The sequence below is a fragment of the Dromiciops gliroides genome, chromosome 2 (assembly GCF_019393635.1).
Source record: "Dromiciops gliroides isolate mDroGli1 chromosome 2, mDroGli1.pri, whole genome shotgun sequence".
Lineage (NCBI taxonomy): Eukaryota > Metazoa > Chordata > Mammalia > Microbiotheria > Microbiotheriidae > Dromiciops > Dromiciops gliroides.
In genome coordinates this window covers 188,239,752-188,261,956 of record NC_057862.1, presented here as the reverse complement: position 1 = coordinate 188,261,956, position 22,205 = coordinate 188,239,752, and the positions used below count along the sequence as shown (strand labels likewise).

Below are 22,205 nucleotides of genomic sequence, written 5' to 3'. Positions count from 1 at the left end.
TAATAAGTGTCAAGTGTCTGAGGCCAGACCTGAACTCTGGTCCTCCTGAATCCAGGGCCTTTTGCTTTATCCACTGTGCCACCTAGCTGCCCCATCCCTTTTACACTCTTAAAAGTTGTTGATGGGGGCATCTAGGTGGCACAGTGGATAAAGCACCAGCCCTGGATTCAGGAGGACTTGAGTTCAAATCCAACTTCAGATACTTGACACTTACTAGCTGTGTGACCCTGGACAAGTCACTTAATGCTCATTGCCCTGCAAAAAGAAAGAAAAAAATTGTTGAAACCCCCCACCACAAGAGCTTTTATGTGTATAATCTTTAGATATTTATTGTATTAAAAATGAAAATGTCGGGGCAGGTAGGTGGTGCAGTAGATAAAGCACTGGCCCTGGATTCAGGAGGACCTGAGTTCAAATCTGGCCTCAGACACTTGACACTTACTTGCTATGTGACCCTGGGCAAGTCACTTAATCCTAATTGCCCTACTCAAAAAAAAAAAACAAAAACCCAACTACAAAAGAATTTGCCCAAGTTCACACAAGCAGTAAGAGAGTTGATTTTGGTACCTGTGCCCTTTTAGAGAGCTGAGACTAAGGTGGGCAAGGTAAACAGTCACCCAGAGTACACCAAATAGAAGGATACTTTTAAATATTAGTTTTTATAAATCCATATATTTTAATACTAAAAATTATACTCTATAAATCCATATATTTTAATACTAAAAATTATACTCTCCTGCATAATACAAATCTATTTTATGATATTTCAAGGGAGATGTTTTAAAGGAAATGTTCAGAATTCTCAAAATTTCAAAGTATGGAATCACAGAATATCATAAGCCAACTCTACTAATCTACACGAACAAGAATCTCTCCTACAATGTATATGACAAGTGGTCCACTAATCTTTGTATAAAGACCCCACCACTACCAACACACACACATCCACTTTTCTAGTCTTTTTACTCCTTATATCCCCCCACGTTCTCTGATACCCAGTGACTGGCCTCCATGTTGTTCCTCATACAATGCCCTACATCTCTCAGCTTTGGAGGCTTTCTCAGTTTGCCCCATGCCTGGGATTCTCTCCCCCCTGGCTTCCCTGGCCTTCTTTAAGTCTCAGCTAAATTCCTACTTTCTACAAAAAGCTTTTCCCAAGCCTCCTTAATTCTAGTGCCTACTCTCTGTTGATCATCTCCAGTTTATCCCCTGTATATCTTGTTTTACATAATTTGCATGTTGTCTCTCCCATTAAACTCTGAGGCCCCATTTGATAGCAAGAGCTGCCTTTTGCCTTTCTTTGTATCCCCCTGTGCCATGTACCATGCGTGGCATATAGAAGGAATGCTTTTCCCTTCTCTCCCTCCTTCCCTTCCTGAATTCTCTCTAGTTTATCAATGTCCCTCTAAAACGTGGCACTGAGAACTGAACTTAGTATTCTAGTATAGTCTTACTAGGACAGAATCCAATGGGGCTTATCACCTCCTTGGTTGTCTGGAAACTAGATTTCTCAATACAGTCTAAAATTGAATTAGATTTTTATGACTGTCATATCAAACTATTAACCTATATTGAGCTTTTGGTACACAAACCCTCAGATCTTTCTTTCTTTTTTAATAAAGGAAATGCTGTATAGTCATACTGCTGCCATCTTGTACTTAGGGAGTTGATTTTTTGAACCCAGGCATAAGACTTTCTACTCACCCTCATTAAATTCCATCTCATTGAACTTTCCCCAAGTATTTTAACCTTTGGGGCTCCTGCCTGTCATCTGAAATATTACCTATTCTAAGCACATTTGTGTCTTCTGTAGTTTGATGAGCATGCTGTCTATGACTTTACCTGGGCTTCTGATGGAAAACATTTACACAGGACTAAGTTCATGCTGCCTAGAGAGCTCACTTAAAGTTGGCATTAAACCATGTGTAGCTATATTTTTGGTCCAGTCATTATCATAGTTTCAAATTCACCCAACTGTATTATCCAACCCACATATTTTCCACAAGAATGGCACGAGAGATATGGTCAAATGCTTTGTTGAAATCTAAGTAAACTAGATCTACAGTATTCTCTCAGTCATGAAAGAAAAATGAAGTGATTCCTGCCTGGAACAATCCACATTGTTCCTGAGCAAGCTATGCTGGGTCTTTGTGACCGCCACCACGTTTTTTTACTAGATGTTCCCTAACCATCACTTTTCATGCTTCTGCCAGGAGTCAGAGATAAGCTCACTGGCCCATTGTTTCCTCAATTCCTTCTTTCCCCTTTTCAAAATGAGAACAATATCTGCCCTTCTGTCCAGTCCTGGGCCTTCTCTCCTGCTCTCCATGAACTCTTTGAGACCATTGAAAATGTCTCAGAAATCTTATCTTCCAGTTCTTTTAGTAACAGAGGATGTAATACATAGGCATCTAATGACTTGATTTCTTTTTTTTTTTTTTTTTTTTTTGTGAGGCAATTGGGGTTAAGTGACTTGCCCAGGGTCACACAGCTAGTGAGTGTTAAGTGTCTGAGGCCGGATTTGAACTCAGGTACTCCTGACTCCAGGGCCGGTGCTTTATCCACTGCGCCACCTAGCCGCCCCTGACTTGATTTCTTAAAGGAAAGTTAGGTGCTTTATCTCCCTACTTATCTGGGGTTCAACTCCCCATTAGCCATTTTTGCTCTGTTCTTTCACAATTCAAATATCATTTTCTCCTTGGCAGAAAAAAACAAAACAAAACAAACAAACAAAAATCGGAGCTGAGCAGCTTGGACTTCTCTCTGGCATCCATTATCATCTTCCCCTTCACCCTGAGCGACAGCCCTACCCCTTCTCTCATCCTATTCCTTTCCCTGGATATAGATTTTTTCAAAATATTTTTCTTTATCTTAAGCTTTACTTGGCAGCCTCAGCTCACTCCTGACACTGTTCTTACAGAATTATGCCATAGTTTTCTTGTCTTTCATCTTTTACTAGGTGTATGACCCTAAGCAAATCACTTAACTAGTGTCTGCTTCAGTTTCCTTAACTGTAAAATGGAGATAACAAGGGCACATATTTCACAGGGTTGTTGTGAACATCAAATCAAATGAGATAATATTTGTAAGATGCTTAGCACAGTGCCCGGAACATAATAGGTGCTTAATAAATGTTTGTTTCTGGGGCAAGTAAATGGCACAGTGGATAGAGTACCTGCCCTGGAGTCAGGAGGACCTGAGTTCAAATCTGGCCTCAGACACTTGACACTTACTAGCAGTGTGACCCTGGGCAAGTCACTTAATCCCAATTGCCTCACCAAAAAAAAAAAAAAAGCAAACAAACAAATAAATAAATGTTTGTTTCCTTCCTTCCTTTGTTCCTCTTCCCTAGTAACCACTTAAATAACTAGTATATCTCTCTCCTCTTTACTGTTAAACTTCACCCAGGAGGATTTGTTATATCTGCTTCCTCATCTCCTATTTGGGCTTAACTCCCATTTGATTGTGAGCTCCTTAACTATGTTTTGCCACTTTTTGTATCCCTAGCTTTTAGCACAGTGCCTGGCACATTTTGTTGTTGTTCAGTCGTGTCCATGGGCACTTAATAAATGTTGATTGACAGACTGATTCAACTCCTTACAGTTTGTTTTCTGCCCCAAGCATTCCACTGAAACTTCTATCTGAAGAGTCACCACCAGTTACTTCCTAATCACAAATCCAGTGGCCTTTTTTCTCTTTTTCTTCTTCTTCTTCTTCTTCTTCTTCTTCTTCTTCTTCTTCTTCTTCTTCTTCTTCTTCTTCTTCTTCTTCTTCTTCTTCTTCTTCTTCTTCTTCCAGGCAATCAGGGTTAAATGACTTGCCCAGGGTCACACAACTAGTAAGTGTCAAGTGTCTGAGGCTGGATTTGAACCCAAGGCTTCCTAACTGAGTCTGGCTCTCCATTGTGCCACACTGCTTCTTTTGTGCCTCTTATGACCCTTATTTCTTTCTAATCCTGTGATACTGATGTCTACCTATTTTATTTCCCCCATCATGTTCTATTCTCCATGAAGGGACCATGTCTTATTCATCCTCATGTTGCCATGACCCTCCACATCCCCTAGCACAGGGCCTTGCCAGAATTGACTTTCAGGAATCTGAAATGGACAGAAGAAATAAGTTCAAATCCTACCTGTTGGCACTTGTGAGACCTTGGACAAGTGACTTAACCTGTTTGCCTCTGTTTCCCCATCTGTAAAATGAGGGGGTTCGGACTAGATGACCTATGAGTCTCCCTGAGCCTCAGATTCCTCATCTGAAAAAATAGGCCTAGAATATATGACCACAAAGATTTATGGTCCTTTGATCTGAAGATGTCACCAACTTTCCTTGTAACTCATTTAAGTTAGAACACTCTTTTTTGAGTATAGCTTCTATGGGTTAGGTGGCACAGTGGATAACGTGCTGGGTCTGGAGTCAGGAAAACTCATCTTCCTAAGTTCAAATCTGGCTTCAGACACTTTCTAGCTGGGTCACGAAACACTGAAGAAGGAAAAATGGCAAACTATTCCAGTATCTTTGCCAAGAAAACCCCAACTAGGGACGGAGAGTCAGACACAGCTGAGATGACTGAACAACAAACTCTGGATTAGACAGAAAACCAATCACCATTCTATGACGTAAAGAGAATACTTCTCAGTGCTTGCATCCTAAAATAGGGAGGCAGGGGAAGTAGGTGGGGAAGATAATGATATCTGGTGCTTGGGTACTAGGAAAAGGTATTTTGTAAGGACTTGTGCCTCCCAATAAGGAGAAGACGTGTTTTATGTTCATGTGGTGAGCGCGAGCTTCCTTTTTCCTTAACCTAGTCCCTACATATAAGGATGCTTTGGCCAAGCATTCACCCAACCTTTGTCTGAAGATCTGCTATTTTGTAAGGTAAGGTTTCTGTTTGGTCAGTCATTTTCCAGAGCTGGGAGATAGGAAGTCAGTATAGGGGGTATGGGAGAGACAGTGATATCCATTTTCTTTCTCAGGATGCCTCCACCTTTTTCCTCTCATTCCTTGCATGTATCTCCCAGAATTGGAATGTAAATGACAGAATGTTTACTCTGGAAATCCATACTAATTTCTACGTCCATGTGACTGAGCTCATTAACTCCGATGCTTTTAACCACAAGAAAGTATGCAAATTCATCCCTGAATCCTCTTAACTGTTTGACTGAGAGTATAAGTGGAAATGTCAAAAGATGATGAAGGCTCCCATCAATTTTAACACACATTCATCTGAATTTCATGTGTTTTTGTGCTTAAAGCCAAGCGGACGCCAATGACTACATTTTCTTTTAAGCTACTAAAATTAAAAAATGGATAAAAACCAGACTCTTCCTTTTTTTGCCCCTAAGGCCTCTTTATTAAGCCACAGACCTGCTACCATGATTTGGGGGCATCTACCCAAGGGAAAAAGTCCTTTCTTTCTTACACTCTGAACTGACTCTTTTTTTTTTAATCTCCTCCTTGTAGATATTGGATAACAGAATTCTGGGTCATGTTTAAATTGGACGCCAGCTTGACAAACACTATGGAGGAGTTTCAGGAATTGGTGAAAGCTAACGGTGAGGAGTTACACTGCCGCCTAATTGACACAACTCAAATGTGAGTGTCAAGGTTTGGAGTAACCTTTCAAAGTCACATTGCTTCTGTAATACAGTCATAGCAGGGCTGCCACAACAGAGGCAACTGCTGCTAACCGCTGTGAGCAGAGAAGCTCAGAGAAGCCTTCCTGTCTGTCAGGATGACTCACGTTACTTTAGGAAAAGTTTTTGCTTTGGGAAAAGCCTGATTCTTTAACCAGGAAGTAAAGAACAAAAATATACTGACACTGTAGCTGGAGATGGATCCCTGGGCCAGAGAGAAATTGATCCTAGTTTAAAAAAAAAAAAAGTAGGCTGAGGGATAATGACTCTTCATTGATATTAATATTTGTTTGTTTTGTTTTTTTCCAGGGCAATGAGGGTTAAGTGACTTGCCCAGGGTCACACAGCTAGTGTCAAATGTCTGATGCCAAACTTGAACTCAGGTCCTCCTGAATCCAGGGCCGGTGCTTTATCCACTACGCCACCTAGCTGCCCCCATTGATTTTAATATTGAAAGTGTAACTCTGGGCAAGCCATTTAACGTCTTCAAGCCTCAGTTTGCTCATCTATAGAATGGGTATAATTAATATACTACATACTTCATGAGTTTGTTGTATCAGATGAAGATAACATGTAAATCTTTTTTTTTTTTTTTGCAAAATGTAAAATATGCTCTAAAATTTTTACTTATCATGACAGTGGTGGTGGTGATGGTGTTGTCAGCCATGACTACTGCAGAAAGAGCTGGTAAAAATTTGATGAGGCAGTGTGGGTTGGGGAATGACAAGCATTTATTAAGTGTCTACTGAGTTCCAAGCACAGTGCTAAATGCTTTGTCTAATTTGATGAACACATCACAGGGTTTCGCTTTAGAGCTAGAAAGGACCTAGGGACCTTAAAGGTCATTTGGTCCAATCCCTTCATTTTGTTTGGTTTTGTTTTTTTGTAACTTGCCCAGGGTCACACAGCAAGTAAGATGTCAAATATCTGAGGCCAGATTTGAAGTCAGGTCCTCCTGACTCCAGGACTGGTATTCTTATCCACTGTACCACCTAGTTGCCCCAATCCCTACAATTTTTCAGAGGATCGACTAGAAAAGTGAAATGACTTGTCCAAAGCCATAAAGGAAATAAGGAGAAGAGCTAAGATCTGAACTTGGGTCCTCCTGACTCCAAGCCCAATGCTCTACCCACTGAGCCATCTAGTTGGCCCTACTCCAAGGGAGTATATATTATGTAATAAAGTACAACATGTTGTTGAAGACTGACATTCATAAAATATTAAGAGTTGGGGGGCAGCTAGGTGGTGCAGTGGATAAAGCACTGGCCCTGGATTCAGGAGCACCTGAGTTCAAATCCGGCCTCAGACACTTGATACTTACTAGCTGTGTGACCTTGGGCAAGTCACTTAACCCTCATTGCCCCACCAAAAAACAAAATAAACAAACAAAAACCAAAAATGATCTGGGGGCAGCTAGGTGGTGCAGTAGATAGAGCACTGGCCTTGGATTCAGGAGGACCTGCGTTCAAATCTGGCCTCAGACACTTGACACTTACTAGCTGTGTGACCCTGGGCAAGTCACTTAACCCTCATTGCCCTGCAAAAAAAAAAAAATGATCTGGTACTGGACCAAAAAATAGATAAGTTGAGTTAGAGTAACAGATACCCAAGCAAATATAGACAAAAGACTAGTGCTTGACATTGAAAATAAAAATTAAGGAAAGGTTTCATGATTTAAAAAAATGTACTTGAGGAACTTGGATAGCAAGTTGGTGGAAAACTGATTCAAATCCATATTTCACACCATATAATACAACAAATTCTACCTAGATGACAGGTAAACATAAAAACAAGTACTAAAAATGAAATATGGAAGACAGAGGAATAATGCACTTATTTTAATTGTGGAGGAGAAATGCCCTTTTTTAATTCAACAAAGAGAAAGAATTATTAGGGACAAGACAGGTGTGCTCAACTACATTAAAATAAAAAAACTGTAAAAAATATATAATCAAAGAAAAATGACAGATTGGGAAAACACTCATGACAAATGTGATAAATTAAAAACTTGGCATCTAAAATTTATAAGGAACTGTTAAAAAATCTGCAAAGTGAATTCTCATTCCATTATAGATAAATGTGTTCAAAAGATGAGAATAGACAATTTTTAAAACACAAATAGTGAAAAATGTCTTGAACCTCATCATTCAAAGAGATGCAATTAACACAACCTTAAAGTACCAACCTTAAAGTACCCATCCAAAAGTAAGAAAATAACTTAAATTGATGAAACTGAATGTTGGAGTGGTTGTGGTGGAACAGGTGCCTTCATTAATAGTTTTCCAGATAGCAGATTTGTAAAACTGTTTTGGAGAACAATTTGGCAGTTCATAGAAAAAGTTAGAAAAAGAACTAAACTATCTAACTGGATAATTCCATTGCTGAAAATACCCTCTGATTTTTGTTTTTGTTTTTATTTTTTCCAAAATTATCTTTTCAAAGATTTTCATGGTAGAATCATGAATAATTGCAAAAAGCTGAAAGTGACCTAAATTTCCAGCAATTCAAGAAAGGTTATATAAATTGCTATACATTAATGTAAAGAAATAGTATGATTTTTTTTTTTTAGTGAGGCAATGGGGGTTAAGTGACTTGCCCAGGGTCACACAGCTAGTAAGTGTTAAGTGTCTGAGGCCGGATTTGAACTCAGGTACTCCTGAATGCAAGGCCGGTGCTCTATCCACTGCGCCATCTAGCTGCCCCAATAGTATGATTTTTTTAAGTTAATAATAGGGGCAGCTAGGTGGCGCAGAGGATAGAGCACCAGCCCTGGAGTCGGGAGTACCTGAGTTCAAATCCGGCCTCAGACACTTAACACTTACTAGCTGTGTGACCCTGGCAAGTCACTTGCCTCACTAAAAAAAAAAAATTCAATAATAGTGTGTTACAGTGGAAAGAGTGTAGGATCTGGAGACACTAGACCTAGTTTCAAATACAGGTTCTGCTACATTTTACCTATGTAACCCTTAGGCAAGCTACCTAATTTCTCTCCATCTCAGCTTCTCACCTGTAAAATTAAGAAGTTGGTCACTCAGATCCCTTGCAATTCTAAGTAATATAAAGAAATCTGCAAAGACCTTTATGAAACATACAAAGGGGAAAAAAGCAAGGCTAAAAGAATAGAATACATACAGTGAACAAATAAGAGGAAGAGTAAACAGAATGAGTCGGCGGTGGATAGATCACTAAGCTTGAAATCAGGAAGATGATTCTTCCTGAGTTCAAATCTGGCCTCAGACACTTTCCTAGCCTTGTGACCCTGGGAAAGTCATTTAACCCTGTTTGCCTCAGTTCCTCATCTGTACAATGAACTGGAGAAGGAAATGGCAAACTAAAAAAACCCCAAAATGAGGTCATGGAGAATTGGACACAACTGGATGAATGAATAACAAGAAGCCTGGGCCAGTCCAACACCCTTGGCTGTCTTAAGGAATGCAAGGGAATTTCCACATCATTGTATTGTATGCCAAAGCAGCCTTCTGTACATTTACCTAGGACAGCATGTGTATCCCACAGAGCTCTGGCATTGCATGTGATGGGAATACGGATGCTCAAAGAAACCCTTGATGCTAGCAATATTTTCCTTTTTAAGTGTTAAATAGAAACTTCTGCGTTTGTCAAAAATACTTATGTGTGCCAAGTTTTCATTAGGAATGGCAACTTGATTTCTTATTTCTTTCCATTTGGGGGGAGGGTGTTCTTACCCTAGACTAGCATTTGAGTTCCATCAATATATTGCATTTCCTAAGGTATTTGATTAGTGAAATTTGGGGGATATACTGTACCAGTGAATGGGGATTTTAAAAAAAATGTCAGGTAAAGATGCTATCTCATTGTTCTTATCTATATACATCTCTTCATTACATCTAAGTTTCAGAATCAGACCCAGTGTCATAGAAGCCATTAATTAAGATGGGGAACACTTTGGAGGAGCAAGGAGAGCAGGTGATACAACATACTTCGACAAAAGAACTAATATTAGGGAACTGAGTCTGTGACCAGTGCTTGTGATTAAGCTCTTCCACTAACTTGAAGTAAACTCATTTTACCCTGGAGCATATTTGAAGAGCTTATTGAGAACCAACAAGATTTCTTGGTTGCAGTCATCTTTAAAAATGATTTGGGGAAACTCTGAGAACATCTTGTTTTAGACAAAGAAATGTTATCTATATTCTTGTGGGAAATGTTAATGGAGTTGGTTTTTTTTTAAAGCAACTTTATTTCTCTCTCTCTCTCCCCCCTCCCCTTCCCCATCTCCTGTTTTTATCTGTCTTGAACTCCCACAACAAAAGCAATGCTCGAGACTGGTCTAGAAAGCTTACTCAAAGGATAAAGCCCAACACCAGTAAAAAGAGGAAAGTCTCACTTCTCTTTGATCATTTGGAGCCTGAGAGCTGTCTGAGCACCTTACTTATCTTGAATTCAAGTCCTTCCGCAGGATATCGGTATGTTTCCGGGACTCTGATGAATGCTTTGGGGCCTCTGAGAAAAACACCTACCTGAGCAACAGGATCTATGCATGCTGGGACTCAAGAAGAAGAGGCAGGGCATAAACCAGCAAGGAACAAGGGGTGTGCAGATATGCCTGTTGACCTTCACTCAGGGTGAAGTGAAAAGGGTTCTGGCTCTATAGTCAAGGGACCTCGGTCTAAATCCTGCTTTTCGCAGTTAGAGTCTGTGTAAACTTGGACAAATGACTCAGCCTCCCCGGACCTCAGGTTCATCATCTGTACAATGAAGGGGTTGTCCTGGATGGTCTTGGGGGTTCCTTCTGGCTCTGCATCTAAGATCCCTCTAACCCTGAAGGATTCCTGAGTCTTGGCCTAGTGTTCTCCAACAGAACACTCTCCGCCAGTACATCTCAAAGACTTGGGTGATCCGTCTGCCACCGCCATGCCACCCACCTCTGACCATGACCTTGACTCAGCCTCTCCTTAGCTTTCTAGGACCCCAGCATGGCAGCAGGCCCCTCTTCCCAGTTTTACTCAGTGACCTTCACTATCAGGACAAACCACCCACCCTCCAAACATTGCCACCACCCAACACTTTGTAGTGCTTATAAGATATCAGGGATTCCAGGATCATGAAGGGACCCAAAAGGTCATCTAATCCAATTCTTTCTTCATCCTATTTTATCTATAAGTAAACTAAGACCCAGAAAAGGTAAAGCTACTGGGTCAGAAGATGTCGAAAGTGGCAGAAGCAGGATTTGAACCCAGGTTCTTGGGTCCTGACTCTACCTCTCCTTCCATTGCACTACATTGAAAGACTGTAACCCAGGCAAATAGCATAGGGCAATGGGAATACCACTGCACGTGGAGCCAGAGGAACTGCTCGTACTGTGCTGCCACTGGAGGATGGTAGTGCAGCTTAAGAAAGGCCTTTTCCTCCTTTGTAATCATAGCAAAGCAAAAGAAGCCCCACTGCTAGGCAGCTTCCTTCATCTGTCAAGAACCTCTGTCCCCACAGCCACTTGGTAAATCACTCTCCCAAATGTGCCACTCTCCTAAACCCTGATCTCTTTACCCACCCACCCTTACCCCAAAACAGAAGGAGCTGCCTCAAACAAATGACACCCTACTGGGTTTGCCAATGTCACTTGCCATCAGGGAGCAGGTCCTCCAACCAATCACATTAGAGCAGAACTAAAGAGGGTAGTTTATCACCCCTGGAAATCTACCCTGGGAGTGCCTTCCCAATCAGACCTACTGAAGAACTACTTGATGCCAGTGGTCACATAAATTGTGGGGGAAGTGAGAAATCATTGCAAAAGTGAGCACTCATAGTTGGTATTTTCCTTGGCATACTCTGTTGATAACTCCTTTTCATTCATTCCTTCAACAAGCATTTATTAGACTCCTACTATGTGTCAGGCACTGTTCCAGGAAGTGGAGATACAAAGAAAAATTTTTAAAAATGAGAAGCAGCCAGTCCCTGCCCTGGAAATTGGCCCCTTCATAGCACATTTCTCAAAGGATGCCTGTATTTATCTAGGCACTTTTAAAAATATCATCTTGCCTATAAGGGTGGATGGAGGAAGGATGCAAGAGGTCATGTTCTCTATACTCCTATTGGAAATAGATAGTGGTATTTAATGTTTCCTTCATTTCCCTCATTAAGAGGGAAAAGGAAATAAAGAATGTATACATATAAGAGAGAAAGATGCTGAGAAATGATGCGTTGAAATCCTAAAGAAGCAGGTTCTTCTGAAAGCCTCATATTTGCAGGGGTCCAGATCCAGTAGCCATTACCCATACATGAATCCTGGGGGCCTTTTTCTTATGACATTTTTTTACCTTTACCTGTGAAATCTTTACCTAAAATACAATGCTTCACTGCCTCTGGTCGCATACTAGCAATAGCAATAATTTGAAATACTGCCTATGTAATACGTGACCACCTTTTAGAGGTTATGGGTTATGCTGGAGACAGAAAAAAAAAAACCTGCCTCCTATTGGTGGTGCTGATTTAGCAGGGGCACATTTGTGTTAAGGGGTCCCATAGCAACTGGGATGTACATTTAGGCCTCAAATACTTAATGTGACATTTTTTGTTTATATTTATATTTATACATACATATACACACAAATGATATATATACACACATATGTGTGTTGTGTATATAAGTATATACAAGTGTATATAAGTATATACATTGTGTATATAAGTATATACAAGTGTATATAAGTATATACATTGTGTATATAAGTATATACAAGTGTATATAAGTATATACATTGTATATATAAGTATATACAAATGTATATAAATGTATACAAGTGTATACATTGTGTATATACGTATATACAAGTGTATATAAGTATATACATTGTGTATATAAGTATTTACAAGTGTATATAAGTATATACACATATATAAGTATATACAAGTGTATAAAAGTATATACATTATGTATATAAGTATATACAAGTATATAAGTATGTAACTGGATATATGTGTATATGTTATGTACATATGTATAAAGTAATTTGGGGGATCACTAATACCCGGGGGAACCAGGAAGAGCCTAGAGGAGGGATCTGTCACACTTTCCATAGCTCATATTCACAGGATTGACAGTCATCCCTAGCCTGGATGATCTCTTTTCAGGATAGATCCTTACTTCATTATGAATTGGATCAGGGCCTCTTAAGTCCCTTCCTACTAGGAGCGTGTCATTTCTGTTCCTATGGGAGGCAGTATGGTATAGTGGTAAGAGCTGGGAGTGTCAGCACACTGGTAAGCTCACTGGCCTTAGAGTCAGGAGACCAGGTTCCTATCCTCCAGACATTTAATAACTGTGTGAACAAGAATGACTCATTTCATTTCCTAAAGTCCCTTTGCAAAATGGGAGCATTGATGTTAACACTACCTACTTCAAAGGGGTGATGTGAGGGAAAGCCCATTGTAAACATTTTAAAAACTCTGCATAAAAGTGAGCTATTATTATGAACATGGAGTCAAAGAGAAGTGGGTATTGTTCCTATGGTACATAATTAAGGAATAATAGCAACTAGTATTGATAAAGGGCTAAAAGTTTGCAAAGTACTTTTCGCATATCTCATTTGATCCTCACAACAACCCTGTGATGTTGAAGTTATTATGATCTCCATGTTGCAGATGAGGAAACTGAGGTTAAGAGTGATCAAGTGACTTACCCAGGATTACACAACTTGTAGTAACTATCTGAGGCAGGATTTGAACTTGGGTCATCCTGACTCCAAATCCAGTGTTCTATTCACTGTACCACTTAGCTAGATATTTGAAAGGACTTGGTGTCAGTCTTGGATCCGAGGGCCAGCTCTGCCTCTTATGGTGATGTGACTTTGGGCAAGTTGATCAACTTCAGTCTCCCCATCTCTAAGTTGGATGAATGATAAATGCGTTACTCATTCCACCTCCCATAGGCATGATGAGGAAAGGTCTTTGCTAACTATAAAGTACTCCATAAATCTGGTTATTGGCAGATTCTGTCCACCCCGGTGTCAAATGCAACACAGTTGGTTTCCCCAAAAATAGAGCAGAGCCCTCCTGATGATTCCTCTATTTTTTTGTCAGTTCTCTGATTATCAAAATTACATTGTGAATAGCTGTGTGAAAGAGAATCCACCATGGAACGGTCCATTGCCTTATGCAATGGCATCTCCCAGTGGGTGCAACTGATGGTGCTCAGTCGTCCCACTCCACAACTCCGGGCTGAAGTCTTCATCAAGTTCATTAAGGTGGCTCAGGTGAGTAACTTGATTCAAATCCTTGACCTTGGTCTCTAACATGTCAGTCCTCTAAGGTTTCTCCCAAAATGTACTTTTCTGGGAAAGTTTGGGGTGTGGTGGGGAGGAGCAGGATATTGTATTCATGAAGAAGTCCCAGGAAAACAAAATGAAGTATACTTCCTTCTTCCACTGTGGATGCTGAATATTATTGACACATTTAAATGCAGTTGATTGTGGGTTACTTTTGCTTCACTGTTTCCCTTTGTTACAAGGGGAAGGGACAGGTAAATTGGGGCATGGATGTGGTGTGAAAAATAAACCGCATCATCAAAACTTGTAAAGCTCCAAGACTTTGATAACAGTTGTTGTTTAGTTGTTTTCAGTCATGGTCCGACTCTTTGTGACCCCATTTGGGTTTTCTCGGCAAAGATACTGACATTTTCCAGAAGCAGAATTAAGTGACTAGCCCAGTGTCACACAGCTAAAAAGTGTTCGAGGCCGGATTTGAACTCAAGAAAATGAGTCTTCCTGACTGTATGCCTGGCCCTCTACCCTCCGTGCCACCTCGCTGCCATTTTGATCATTATTTTGATGCTAATGAACCCTACCCTATTCAATAGATCGTTAGAGTGACTTCTGTGCTCCTGCCCAAGCAATCCCTCAGTGCTACTGAACAACCTACCTCAATTCTCAGGACAAGGCTCAAGACAGATTTTCAGCCAATTAAAAATGTTCCCCCCCAAAGACGAATATCAGCCTACAGGGTTCTCCCCAATGCTTTATTAGATGATTTCTCATACCCTTCCAGCTCCTGCATCCTTGTTCTTCTGATCTCTTAAGGAAAACACCAGGGAAAGATGGTCCTAGTTTATTTCAGGGCCTTGAAACTCTGCTCATTTTTGTTCAATAAACCCAACACAGTAAGTCTTTTTTGAGGGCCTACTATGTGCCAGGCACTGTACTAAATTGCTTGACCTAGGATTTCATTGGATTAAGAAACTCCCAGAAGAATAGCAGTTGGCACCCATCTCTACAGTCTCCAGCTTTAGATAGTTGTCTAGTGCATTAGGGAACTTGCTTAGGGTCACATAGCCAGTATCTGTCAATGGTGGGAACCTGGTCTCCCTGGCTTTTTGTTTTTGTTTTTGTTTTTTAGTGAGGCAACTGGGGTTAAGTGACTTGCCCAAGGTCACACAGCTAGTAAGTGTTAAGTGTCTGAGGCCGGATTTGAACTCAGGTACTCCTGACTCCAGGGCCGGTTCTCTATCCGCTGCGCCATCTAGCTGCCCCCTCCCTGGCTTTTTGAGGTGATTTTTCATTTGTCATATTTCTGGGTATTCAAAGATTTTTTTTAAATGCCATAGTTGGGGCAGCTAGGTGGCGCGGTGGATAGAGCACCGGCCCTGGATTCAGGAGGACCTGAGTTCAAATGTGGCCACAGACACTTGACACTTACTAGCTGTGTGACCCTGGACAAGTCACTTAACCCCCATTGCCCCACCAAAAAAAATGCCATAGTCATCCTCAAGGAGCTTACCTGGCAAGGTTTTAAGATACTAAGTGGGGGACAGCTAGGTGGTGCAGTGGATAGAGCACTGGCCCTGGAGTCAGGAGTACCTGAGTTCAAATCCGGACTCAGACACTTAACACTTACTAGCTGTGTGACCCTGGGCAAGTCACTTAACCCCCATTGCCCCACAAAAACAACAACAACAACAAAGAATAACAAGCCTAAGTTGACCCCATAAAACCAGCTGCCACTGCAAATTCAAGCATTACGATTTGGAAATCTAGCCTCAGTCTCATATCCCAGAGTCTCAAATGAGATTTGAGGAGGGAAATACAGAGAGGTTTGGAAATAGATTCTTAGTCTTCCATTTTGTGCAGCAACCAATGGTGGAAGTTAGAGGGAAAGAGAAAGGCAGGCTCTTCTCACCCTGGGTGATGGATGGATATGTGCCGCTAACCACCACTTGTTCTATTGGGATTGTAACACAGAAACTCCATCAGCTGCAGAACTTTAACACTTTGATGGCCGTGATCGGAGGATTGTGTCACAGCTCCATCTCCAGGCTGAAGGAGACAAGTTCTTATGTTCCCCATGAGATCAGCAAGGTCAGTATCATCCTCTTCATCCCATGGGTGCCTGGCAGGAGGCCCAGGACAGAAAACTGCCCAGAGCTTTCTTACATTGGTGACAGATTTGGGTTCCCCATGCCAGCCCAGGAGTGGGATAAGGACCCCTATTTACATAGGGCATGTAAACATAAAGGAAGCCATGTGATAACAGGGTAAAGTCAGTCAATAAGCATCTATTAAGCACTTGCTGTATTCCAGGCATTGTGCTAAGTACTGATATACCAAAAAAGGGCAAAAACAGGGTCCTTGCCTTAAAAGAGCTCACATTCTAAGTCTCCCTCCCTTTACTTTTCCCTCTTTAACCCTCCTCCTTATTAATATTGGAAATCATAGGTAATCTCAGAGGAAAGGTGGTAGTCACTGGTGGGACTGAGAAAGGTCTGTATAGAAGATGTGATGAGGAAGGAAGGAAGGAGGGAGGGAAGGAAGGGAAGGAGGGAGGGAGACAAGAGAGGGGAAAGGGGGAATCTCTTAAGGTTTAGCAAAGCACTTGACATGTTTTAGTATCTCCTTTGAACCTCCCTAAAATCCTGTGAGGTAGGTACTATTATGTCCATTTTTACAGATGAAGAAACTGAGGCTGGGGGAAGTTAAGTGATTTGCCCAAAGTCACAGAGTTAGTGATGTCTGACTCAGTATTTGAATTCAGATCTTCCTGACTCCCAAGTCCAGCACTGTGTCTGCCACATCACACATATGTACTTTCTTCCTTGAAATATGTAGAGCCTCAGTGTTTTTGCTGGGTTCCCTCTCTTCCCTTTGCCCTCATCCCATGGATTACTGATGGGAAGGAAATTGTGGTAAATAGTGGTAACCTTAAAAAAAAAACCTGTCCCAGGGGCAGCTAGGTGGTGCAGTGGATGGAGCATCGGCCCTGGATTCAGGAGGACCTGAGTTCAAATCCGGCCTCAGACACTTGACACTTACTAGCTGTGTGACCCTGGGCAAGTCACTTAACCCCAATTGCCTCATCAAAACCAAAAAAACAAAAAAAAACTTGTCCCTCTCCCTGTGACCAGATTTGTTGTTCGTCTCTCCCAGGTTCTTCATGAAATGACTGAGCTACTGTCCTCCTGTAGAAACTATGACACTACCGGTCGAGCCTATGGGGAGTGTACCCCACTTCAAGATTCCCATCCTCGGTGTACACCTCAAGGATCTGATCTCCCTGCATGAGGCCATGCCTGACTACCTGGAAGACGGAAAGTGAATTTCCACAAGCTGCTGCCCTCTACAACCACATCAACGAGCTGGTCCAACTACAGGAGGTAGCACCGCCCCTTGAGGCCAATAAGGACTTGGTGCACTTGCTGACGGTGAGGCTGCCCAATCACCATCATTACAATAATCCACGGCTGATGTTTATATAGTTCTATAAAATTTGCAAAGTTCTTTGTAAATATAATCTCATTTATCATCATAAAGATTTGCTGTTATTATCCCCATTATAAAGATGGGAAAACTAAGGCAGATGGGGGTTAAGCGACTTGCCCGTGGGCATACAGCTAGTAAGAGTCTGAGGCCAGATTTGAACTCAGGACTTTCTGAGTCCATGTCCAGTGCTTTATCCACTGAGCCACCTTAGCTGCCTCCAAGAAGGGATAGGGTGAGAACAAACATAGGGAATGTTCCCCATATACCTGAGAAAGCCCAAGAACCTTAGGAAACAACCAGGTGACAAACCAGGGCAGAGAATGGATGGCAGTGTGGTCTGGTCGGTCAGTGAATGTTTATTAAGGTTCTACTATGATCCAGCCAATGTGTCCTCTCGTAAAGAATAACACAGATAAGGAACTGTCTCTGGCCTCAGGGAGGCAACATGTGCATATATAAATGCAGTGCAAGTTTTGGAGAGAGGACACTAGCCATTAGAATGATAAGGACAAGGGGCAGTTAAGTGGCGCAGTGAATAGAGCACCGGCCCTGGATTCAGGAGTAGCTGAGTTCAAATCCGGCTTCAGACACTTAACACTTACTAGCTGTGTGACCCTGGGCAAGTCACTTAACCCCAATTGCCTCACCAAATAAAAAAATTTAATTAAAAAAATTTTAAAAATAAAAAAAAGAATGATTAGGACAAGATTCCTTTTGTGAGACCTGAGTTCTAAAGTCCCTTTCTTTTTTTGGGGGGGGGGGCAATGAGGGTTAAGTGACTTGCCCAGGGTCACACGGCTAATAAATGTCAAGTGTCTGAGGCCATATTAGAACTCAGGTCCTCCTGAGCGCTTTATCCACTGTGCCACCTAGTTTCCCCGCCAAAGTCCCTTTCTGACACTAATGTATTCTGTGGCAGAGGTACCCAGGAAGTACAGAGGATGGTAGCGAGCCTGGAGTCAGAAAGACCTAAGTTCAAATCTGGCCTTAGATACTTCCTAACCAGGTGACTCTGGGAGAGTCATTTAACCTCTGTCTGCCTCAGTTTGCTCTACCGTGAAAAGGGACTATAACAGCACCTACTTCCCAGGGTTGTTGTGAGGAATAGATGAGATAATATTTGTAAAGCTCTTAGCGCAGTGACAGGTGCATAGTAAGCACTCTATAAAGGTTAGTTATTATTGTCATCATTATCGTAATTATTGTATGACTATGGACAAATCATTAACTTGCCTCAGTTTCCTCAACTGTAAAAGAAAGATAATAGCACCTACCTCACAAAGTTATTGTGAAAATCAGATAAGATAATATTTTTTAAAATATTAAATTTTGCATAGTGCCTGGCACATAGTAGACTTTTGTTTGTTTTTGTTTTTGGTTTGTTTGTTTTTGGTGGGGCAATGAGGGTTAAGTGACTTGCCCACGGTCACACGCTAGTAAGTGTCTAGTGTCTGATGCTAGATTTGAACTCAGGTCCTTTTGAACCCAGGGCCAGTGCTTTATCCACTGTGCCACCTAGCTGCCCCCATAGACTTTTAATTGATGCTTATTTCCTTCCTTCCTTGGGCACATTACAGCCTTATAACTCATATATAAAAATGAGCATATCTGATTAGATAATCTCTAAGGACCCTTACAAGGGCAAACTGGGTGACTCAGTAGGATTGAGCATTTGGCCTGGAGTCAGGAAGACCTGAGTTCAAATTTGACTGCAGATACTTACTAGTTGTGTGACCCTAGGGAAAATCAGTTTACCCCTGTTTGCCTCAGTTTCCTCATCCGTATAATGAACTGGAGAAGAAATTGGCAAAGCACTCTAATATCTCTGCAAGAAAATTCCAATGGGGCCACAGAGAGTTAGACACATCTGCATAACAACAAAGGACCTTTACAGTCCTGAATGAATTAAAATATCTGTACTTTCATTTATCCATTTATAAAATGAGCGTGATCATCATAGCCTCCCCACATGGTGAAATAGAAAGAACTCCAGGTTAGGAATTAGTCAATCAATAATATTTATCAAGTACCCACGTACTGTGATAAGCACTGGCGATACAAAAAGAGCGCAAAAAGAGAGCACCTGCCCTCAAAGAGCTTACAATCTAATGGAGTCAGAGGTCCTGGGTTCAAAACCTGCCTCTGCTCTCTGTTTGACTTTGGGCAGGTCACAACCTCTCTTCTGGGACTCAGTTTCTTCATCTGTAAAAAAAGTTGGGAAGTTGAGCTGGATGGCCTCGTAAGATCCCTTTCTTGCTGAGTACTTAAGGGCATAGTAGAGAAAACCCCAGGCTGGGTATCAGAAGGCCTTCGTCCTATTCTTTGCTCTGCCACTTTCCTTATCTGTAAGATTGGACTCAGTGTTCTCTAAGGCCCAATCCAAGTCTGACCTGCACTCAAATGAGAAAGTGAACATATTGCTATTTTTAAAGTTCCTAAAAAAATTAAGTTCCCAATACGCAAACGCTGATCCGAAGCTAATCCCCACCCTTTGCATAATAGCAACTATTTGCTTGGATGAATGAACACCACCAGATTGGATCATTTCACATGTTTAGTCAGAGTTGTTAAAAATCGACTTCGCTGTGGCAACCAGCCCCAGAAGGGAGAGTAGACTAAGAACAGAAAAGTTACGTCAATTCTGCAGGGAAAAGACAAACCATCTGAGAGACTAACCTGACTTTTTTTGATCTGCAGTTATCCCTGGATCTCTACTACACTGAAGATGAAATCTATGAGCTTTCCTATGCCCGAGACCAAGAAATCACAAAGCCCCTGTAAGAGTTTTTCATATCCTGACTCCCCCACTCCCCATTCATGTGTCCTCATGCAACACAGGCAGGCAGGTCTGGAAATGGTCATTGTAAAGACCAAACTTTGGATGCTAATGCAGTCCAGTTTACAAGTCTTTATCGAGTCCTTGTGGGATAACTGCTATGTGCAGGGAACTTTGTGTAATGGTGGGGGTGGGTCTCATTCCTTTGGGAAGGATCTTAGACCAGAGTCAATGAATGCAAGTTGAGTAAAGAGAGTGCTACCATGTGAAGCCCAAGATAACTACCTTGGAGTGTTGAATTTCATTTCCTCTGTATAAAGAGAGAGCAAGTTTATCATTCCTGTTGGACAGGAAGAGGATGTCCACTTAAGAAAAAGGCACCTTCAAAATCTCACACCTCAAAAGTATGCAAGTTGGTGCGGGGACTTTGCTGGAAGGACATTTAAAAGAATGTTCCCCTTGTTTTTGTTTTTAAGGGTTTTTTTTTCAAAATAGTGAGGTTTTTTATATTTTTTTATTTATTTGAATTTATGGAATGAAAAAGCATTTCCACAACATAGTATAATTTTACATGTTTTTATGGGTTTTGTTGTTTTTAATTTAAGTTTTAAATTTTTTTATTTTTAATTTATGGAATAAAACAAGCATGTCCCTAGCAGAGTATAATTTTTAAAAAGATGGTGTATTCATATTCATATCTAATGGTAGCCATCTTGGGGGGAGGAAAGAAAAAAAAAGAAATTTACATGTTTAAATTAGAATCAACATACTTCTGTTTCTCTTCTGCCTTGAGCTATTTCTTTCTTCGTGTTTCCCAATTTTTAAAAAAATGAACAGAAGGGTGGGAAACTCAAACCAGCCCTTATTACTCCTTGTTGATGGTTCTGATAAGAGATCCAACAGGAGATTGGTTGAAATGATAATAACATCAATGAAACATTTTCCTCACAGTCAAAGGCAATAGATAGCTATCCTCAGAACGAGGAAGATCTGTGTTCAGGTCCAGCCTCTGCTGTAGACTGACTGTGTGACTTTGGGCAAGTCCCTTAACGTGTCAGTGCTCTAGACAACTCTCTAAAATGGTTGAGTTGCAGAGAAGGTGCCAACAACTTGCATCTCCAGAGGTAGTCTCCACATGCAGGAATTTCCTATGTTGATGAAATCACAGGTCCAATCCACATCCTTTCCTCACAACAGCCCTGATGAGAAAACTATGAAGCCAAGAAAGGTCAATTGACTTTCTTGAAGTTATACAGTTAGTAATGGAAAATCTAAATTATGACCCAGGGGTTCTGATTTCAAGGCCAGTGTTTTTTTTAATTCTGCCTTGCTATACCCAAATAATGTATAGCCCTTAGTTTACTTAAGACATGTATGTCTCTGTACTCTCTATACCAAGGGTTTCTAACTTTGGTTCAAGGGCTGTCTGGCCCTCTGCCTACTATTGTACTAGTGAGAATTAAGCATAGTTTTTACTTTTTTTTTTTTTAATGTAGAGGCAATTGGGGGTTAAGTGACTTGGCCCAGGGCTAACAGCTAGTATGTGTCTGAGGTCACATTTGAACTCAGATCCTCCTGACTCTAAAGCTAGGTGTGCCACCTAGCTGCCATACATTTTAAAATACAACAAAATTTAATTTAGAAAAGTAAACACTGTTCTTAGCTCCTGGGCTATTCAAAAATGGGCAATAACTTACCAACCTCTGGTTGTATTCTCACACTGCAGATAATTAAGAGCTATGAATCTCTATCAACCTCTGTGTAGGGTCAGGGTTGGGGAGAGCTGCTAGTTACAACTTCATGTAATAGTAACAGTGTTATTCTCTCTGAATGTTTTTCTCCCAGCCTCTAACTCCTTCAAAGCCTCCAGTTGTAGTAGACTGGGCGTCGGGAATATCTCCCAAACCTGATCCAAAGACCATCAGCAAACACGTGCAGAGGATGGTGGATGTAAGTACAAAACTGCTCCTACAGGGGAGATCCTGAAGCAAGGACATTGTTAGCCATGGGGGAGAGGAGGGAAAAGATGTGGTGGTGATTTTGGAACTCATGAGAATGAGTTAGTGG

The 22,205-nt window shown here is 41.2% G+C and overlaps 1 protein-coding gene across 1 annotated transcript in view; it reads left to right on the top strand.

The window, feature by feature from the left end:
* Positions 1-22,205, top strand: part of RASGRP1 (RAS guanyl releasing protein 1) — a 118,740-nt gene that overhangs the window by 76,221 nt on the left and 20,314 nt on the right. The window contains 14 exon segments of the mRNA XM_043988003.1: positions 4,816-4,878; positions 5,464-5,595; positions 9,929-10,023; positions 10,026-10,081; positions 13,695-13,743; positions 13,746-13,867; positions 15,848-15,964; positions 17,030-17,107; positions 17,109-17,187; positions 17,190-17,210; positions 17,213-17,304; positions 20,060-20,114; positions 20,117-20,139; positions 21,984-22,088. Of these exon segments, the coding sequence (XP_043843938.1) occupies positions 4,816-4,878; positions 5,464-5,595; positions 9,929-10,023; positions 10,026-10,081; positions 13,695-13,743; positions 13,746-13,867; positions 15,848-15,964; positions 17,030-17,107; positions 17,109-17,187; positions 17,190-17,210; positions 17,213-17,304; positions 20,060-20,114; positions 20,117-20,139; positions 21,984-22,088 (1,087 nt within the window).